We start from the raw sequence: 6,275 nt of genomic DNA, 5'->3' as shown, positions 1-6,275 counted from the left end.
AGCAGTGATTGAAAGGAAAAGTTGATCACAAAGTGTTTTTCCAGAGCTCCCATAACCTCACTGTACAGGACTCAGCGGCCGCCATGAGTCTGTGACCCGACAGTGACATCACAGCGGTGACAGCAAACGTGGTATTATACAGGGTGGTCCAAAAATAGGTGGACAGTATGTGTAATAGGGTTATGATTTATCAAACATGGTGTAAAGTGAAACTGACTCAGTTGCCCTTAGCAACCAATCAGACTCCACCTTTCATTTTCCAAAGAGTCTGTGAAGAATGAAAAGTGGAATCTGATTGGTTGTTAAGGGCAACTGAGTCAGTTTCACTTTACACCACGCTTGATAAACCATAACCCTATTATTCATACTGTCCACCTACTTTTGGACCACACTGTGTGTATATCTATCTATCTATATCTATATATATATATATGGCACCTGGCTAATCTGTGTCAGAAACAGCGCCTGAAAATCACTAATGTGTCCTGTACAATGCAGCAAGACGGAGATCCGGAATGACTTTTCTCTGTTCTATTTTATAAACAAATGGAATTAATGTCCAAAATGGATCATTTGCATAGTGGATGGATATGGAAGAGGAGGAACACCATTGATTATTATGGGGTCCGTTTTAGTCAATTTTTACAATGAAAAAAAAAAAAATCAGCCTGAAGTATCTTTTTATCCTATAAACAGACACATCCCATAATAATCAATGAGGTCCCTCTGATTCCAGGATACAAAATTATGCAATGGATCCGTTTTGGACGTGAATTGTTTTTCTCGGAGCACACAAATGGAATTCCAGAGCACAGGATATTTGCTTTGCAGCTATTGTTCTCTGTAATCAGCCACTAGGCTGCCCCTGCTGTTCCTGCATAACATCCATCTACTTTATCTCATTATCTCCAATTTTTAAAAGTTTTCTACTTTCCTTTTTCATCCCTTTAAGGGCCATTGATAGAGATTCCCCATCTTATAAAGCATTAGTGGGGTTCTGAACTCCTGGAAGATATTGCGCCTTAGAATGAAAAAGGAGGCAACATTATTTTAAGACTGCATACTCTTCACCAATGCGGTGCCATTGGGGTGAACAGAGCCGTGCTGCAGACCCCTGCACAGCTAAGTGGCCGAGTCTGGGGAAAAACACTTAAACAGATACCATGTTCTCTTCATTATCAGTAATGACGCAGGGCATAGAGTTTGGACCATCAACAGCCATAAAGTGACCTTACAATCTAAGAGAAAAACTGATGGCACATCCTACCTTTCTAATGTGAACAGGTGCAAACTGAACAAAAAAGGAGACAGGTGCACTCTGTAGAGCTAAGACATGTGTATCAATGAATATGGGAATATAGACATGCATTAATGCTATGAAAAACATGTAAAACTTTGATAGGGACCCAATAAAAAAGAGGTCACCTTGTCGTTGGCTGTTGGACTCACATAAACCTGGCCATTTTTGTGTGCTAAGTATCTCAATTTTTCCATGTTTTTTCATAGTAGTAATGCCTGTCTACTGTATATTCCCATATTCGTTGTTCCACATATCTTAGCTCTACAGAGTGCAACTGTCTCCTTTTTGGTACTATATGTCATGCTCAGTTTGCACCTATTCACATTAGAAAGGTAGGATGTGCCATCAGTCTTTTTTCTTAGATTGGCAAAGTCACTTTATGATTTAGAGACCTTGCAGTCTAACAATATCCTATAATTTTATGAGATGGGTATAACCTTATTAAATTGCAGGAGCTCTCACAGTACCCTTTTACCATAGTAGTGGTCATGTCATTGTGAATATAAACACAAAAACTCCTATTTTTATGTATCCAAAACATTTTCATTTATTTAAAAATCGACTTAGAAAAAATTGCATAGCTCTCATTCTTCACGTTGCAGCACACTCACCACTCACGAAAAACATAGAAAACATATAAAAATATAATCATTTACAATCTATTCACATATTTTACAAAACTATTATATAAAAAAAGGCACAGAAGGGTTTACGCCGAGAAGGCTGAAAACGGACAGGGCATTTTCTTTGTGCACTTCAGAATCTAAAGTTTTGCCCTCCGGTAAACCCTCATTTTTTTGCACTTGCTCCCATAATAAAAAATGTAAGTGTGCAGATAAGTCCCAATCATGGTAATGCGCAGGTGTGTATTCTGCTTTGCCTCCACTGAGATTGATAAGATTGTTTGCGAAGTGTAAAGTCTTGGAAGAAATCTTGTCAGTGTCCATTGTCCTGAGTACAATGAGAATACACTTGTATACGGCTGAGGAGGCACCTGAGATACTACGGAATAAAGTCACAAATACTATCCGGCTGAAATGATTAAGGCAAGAATGGCGTCGAGATGTTCGGGCCCCGTGAGCCGTGCGGATCTTTTCAGGTTTTGGAGGATTGGTTTGGCTTGTTTCATTGGTCGGAAGAGGTAAGATACCTTTGGCTGAGTCCCCATGCCTCGCAGCCGCAGGGACCTGGAATGAGCTTTGGTAGTCCTGGTAAACATGTGTAGACTGGAAAGTCTCAGTGCGCTATACAGCAGCCTGACTCCTCGTGCTTGTGGAGCAGGGACATTCTGGAGAAAGTTTTCGAACAACTTTTGCACTGATATTTCTTCACATCTGAATGGGTTTGCAAGTGGGCTCTGAGGTTCGACCTGTCCGCAAAAGCTCTGTTGCAATGTGGGCACGAGAAAGGCTTTTCTCCTGCGGGATAAGAAAGAGATGTAAAACGTTAGGTGATAATAAAGAACTAAACAGCGTGGTCCATATATGCTGGAATAACGGCTGATCTGTGTGAATTCCTATAGATCCTCAATCTATAAACGAGTCAATCTGCCCAAGGCAGGAAAAGTACAAGACCTGGGAAAACATCAGCCCAACACATACCGCACAGTGACATGAGCAGGATAGCCCGCTGTGCTGGAGGACTACAAGTCTCACCATGTCCTGACCACGTCCCTGAATATGACAACTATCCACAGTATCAGTCTACAAATGGCTGGCAGATCCGGAGGGTGCCATGGAGCAGGGTCTGACCAATCACAGGCAGATACTGATCGCTGGTGGCCAGATTACACTTACAGAGCAAACACTATCATTGTGCATAGGAATTGTAAGGGCAATGGAAACTGAGGAATGAATAAACATGGAATGAATAAACAAGGACACAAGATCTGTTCCTTACCAGTGTGAGTCCTGATGTGTCCCTGCAGTAGCCAGGGCCTGGAGAAGGCCTTCCCGCAGATCTTACACACGCAGGGTAATGTGTGGGTCCTGATGTGCATCTTCAGTGCCCCCAGGCTGACGTACTCCTTGTCACAGTACTTGCAGGAGAACGACTTCCTTGCCTGGGCATCGCAGTGCAGTTGCTTGTGCTTGGCCAGTCCGGAGAACGTGGAGTAGCTCTTACTGCACAGGCTGCACTGGAACTTCTCCGCCTCTACAGAGTGGGGGTCACACAGCTTAGCCTGGAGCCGCTCCTCCTCGTCACTGACCGGACTCTCAGAGCCACTGTGGTCCTTGGATGAGGTATCGGACTGAGGAGGAGGACTGATCCGTCCCAGCGATGAGGGGTATCCGGACAGGGGGGACAAGTCACTGGGGAGCGGAGGGGGGAGCAGGCTGGTCCATACTGTAATTGGGCTGTAGGCGACAGAGCTGAGGAGGTCTGTTTGTGGGATCACCGCCACCGGGTACCTCTCGTATAGGAACGGTGAGATCAGAACCGCTGTATGGAGGGAAGCACAGCGTAGATGAGAAATCCACACACAGAAAAAGAGAAAACATTTCCATACATTAAATGCACATGCAGATGTAGCAGAGCCAAAATTGTCACTTTGTGGCTGGTAATGTGGCAGTTACCTGCAGTCCTAATAGTTCACTGTGATATCAGGAGAAGTGATGAATGTGGCTCTGCTACTGGGATGAAGTGAGGTACTAATGCAGGTATATACAGTGTGGTGTGTAGCAGGACAGATTAGCAGGACAGATATATATATATAAAAACACATCTGGGGTGTGCAGGATATATATATATATATACACGTATATATATATATATATATATATATATATATATATATATATATATATATATACACACATGCAGGCTACACACACCCTTGCTTGTAGACACCACCAGCTTCCCTCTGTCCCCTGCCCTTCAGTGTAGTTGCCCCCAGCTTTTCTCTGCCCCCTGGTGTAGTTGCCCCCCAGCTTTTCTTTGCCCCTGGTGTAGTTGCCTCTCAGCTTTACACTGCCCCTTGGTGTAGTTGCCCCCAGGTTTCTCTGCCCCCTGGTGTAATTGCCCCCAGCTTTCTCTGCCCCCTGGTGTAGTTGCCCCCAGCTTTACACTGCCCCTTGGTGTAGTTGCCCCCAGGTTTCTCTGCCCCCTGGTGTAGTTGACCCCAGCTTTCTCTGCCCCTGGTGTAGTTGCCCCCAGCTTTCTCTACCCCTGGTGTAATTGCCCCCAGCTTTCTCTGCCCCCTGGTGTAGTTGCCCCCAGCTTTTCTCTGCCCCTGGTGTAGTTGCCCCTAGCTTTCTCTGCCCCCTGGTGTAGTTGCCCCCAGCTTTCTCTGCCCCCTGGTGTAGTTGCCCCCAGCTTTCTCTGCCCCCTGGTGTAGTTTCCCCCAGTTTTCTCTGTCCCTGATGTAGTTGCCCCCAGCTTTCTCTGCCCCTAGTGTAGTTGCCCCCAGCCTTCTCTGCCCCTAGTGTAGTTGCCCCCAGCTTTCTCTGTCCCTGATGTAGTTGCCCCCAGCTTTCTCTGCCCCTGGTGTAGTTGCCCCCAGCCTTCTCTGCCCCTAGTGTAGTTGCCCCCAGTTTTCTCTGCCCCCTGGTGTAGTTGCCCCCAGCTTTCTCTGCCCCCTGGTGTAGTTGTCCCCAGCTTTCTCTGCCCCCTGGTGTAGTTGCCTCTCAGCTTTTTCTCTGCCCCCTGGTGTAGTTGCCCCCAGCTTTCTCTGCCCCCTGGTGTAGTTGCCCCCAGCATTCTCTGCTCCTGGTGTAGCTGCCCCCAGCTTTCTCTGCTCCTGGTGTAGTTGCCCCCAGCTTTTCTCTGCCTCTGGTGTAGTTGCCCCCCAGCTTTCTCTGCTCCTGGTGTAGTTGCCCCCAGCTTTTTCTGCTCCTGGTGTAGTTGCCCCCAGCTTGCTCTGCTCCTGGTGTAGTTGCCCCCAGCTTTTCTCTGCCTCTGGTGTAGTTGCCCCCCAGCCTGCAGGCAGTGGTAATGTCATTGCCCCGGTGGACAGAAGCCCCCGGTCCGTTACCTGTGTGACTGTCCAGTTCGCCATAGTTGGGCTTCTTGGAGGAGTTGAAGTGTTTCTTCACCAGGAAGGAGCGCGGCATTTTCAGTGCTGAGAAGTAACGGTCCCGCCGGCAGCAGCCACTATACCATGGTGCGAGCGGCGCGGCCGGAGTGAGCCGCCTGCACTCTGCGCTGGTAAATAGTCAGGTGCAGGGGCGGCCGCTCCCGGCTGTCACACCGCTGTCCTGGGAGGGATCGCAGGGAAGCGTCCAATCATCAGCCTGACACTAAACAACTTCTCTCAAGTTTCACATCCTGACAAGGGGGCGCACTGTGCTAGCGGGAAGCCCCTGCCTGCACGAAGGGTTAAATGATTCCTGGCGGGGCTGGTAGATGAGGGTGGGGGTCGCGGAGGGCGGGCGGTCTCTTTCCAGAACTTAGGTGATGAGTAGCGGTCAGTGCTCAGCAGCATGGCGACCCCTGCTACCGCCGTCTATGGACAGAGCTCCTGGCACAGCTGCAGCCTGGCTGCTGACCTCCAGCTCCTGACTGGGCACAGGGGGCTACCTGCAGGTCTGAGCCCCCTCCATCTGTGACACAGCTCCTGACTGGGCACAGGGGGCTACCTGCAGGTCTGAGCCCCCTCCATCTCTGACATAGCTAGTGACTGGGCACAGGGGGCTACCTGCAGGTCTGAGCCCCCTCCATCTGTGACACAGCTCCTGACTGGGCACAGGGGGCTACCTGCAGGTCTGAGCCCCCTCCATCTCTGACACAGCTCCTGACTGGGCACAGGGGGCTACCTGCAGGTCTGAGCCCCCTCCATCTCTGACATAGCTAGTGACTGGGCACAGGGGCTACCTGCAGGTCTGAGCCCCCTCCATCTCTGACACAGCTCCTGACTGGGCACAGGGGGCTACCTGCAGGTATGAGCCCCCTCCATCTGTGACACAGCTCCTGACTGGGCACAGGGGGCTACCTGCAGGTCTGAGCCCCCTCCATCTCTGACACAGCTCCTGACTGG

General features: G+C 48.9%; 1 protein-coding gene across 1 annotated transcript; it reads right to left on the bottom strand.

Moving 5' to 3' along the window:
* Positions 1-1,835: 1,835 nt before the first annotated feature.
* Positions 1,836-5,438, bottom strand: SNAI2 (snail family transcriptional repressor 2). The gene is made up of 3 exons (XM_075316354.1): positions 5,274-5,438; positions 3,200-3,742; positions 1,836-2,718 (listed from the first exon to the last, which is right to left on the bottom strand). Exons 1-3 carry the CDS (start codon positions 5,350-5,352, stop codon positions 2,537-2,539), a joined length of 804 nt encoding a protein of 267 aa, XP_075172469.1. The 5' UTR covers positions 5,353-5,438; the 3' UTR covers positions 1,836-2,536.
* Between the last annotated feature and the right edge of the window lie 837 nt (positions 5,439-6,275).

This window comes from Anomaloglossus baeobatrachus, chromosome 6 (genome assembly GCF_048569485.1).
Source record: "Anomaloglossus baeobatrachus isolate aAnoBae1 chromosome 6, aAnoBae1.hap1, whole genome shotgun sequence".
NCBI classification, from domain to species: Eukaryota; Metazoa; Chordata; class Amphibia; order Anura; family Aromobatidae; genus Anomaloglossus; species Anomaloglossus baeobatrachus.
This window is presented reverse-complemented; position numbering and strand designations above follow the sequence as displayed.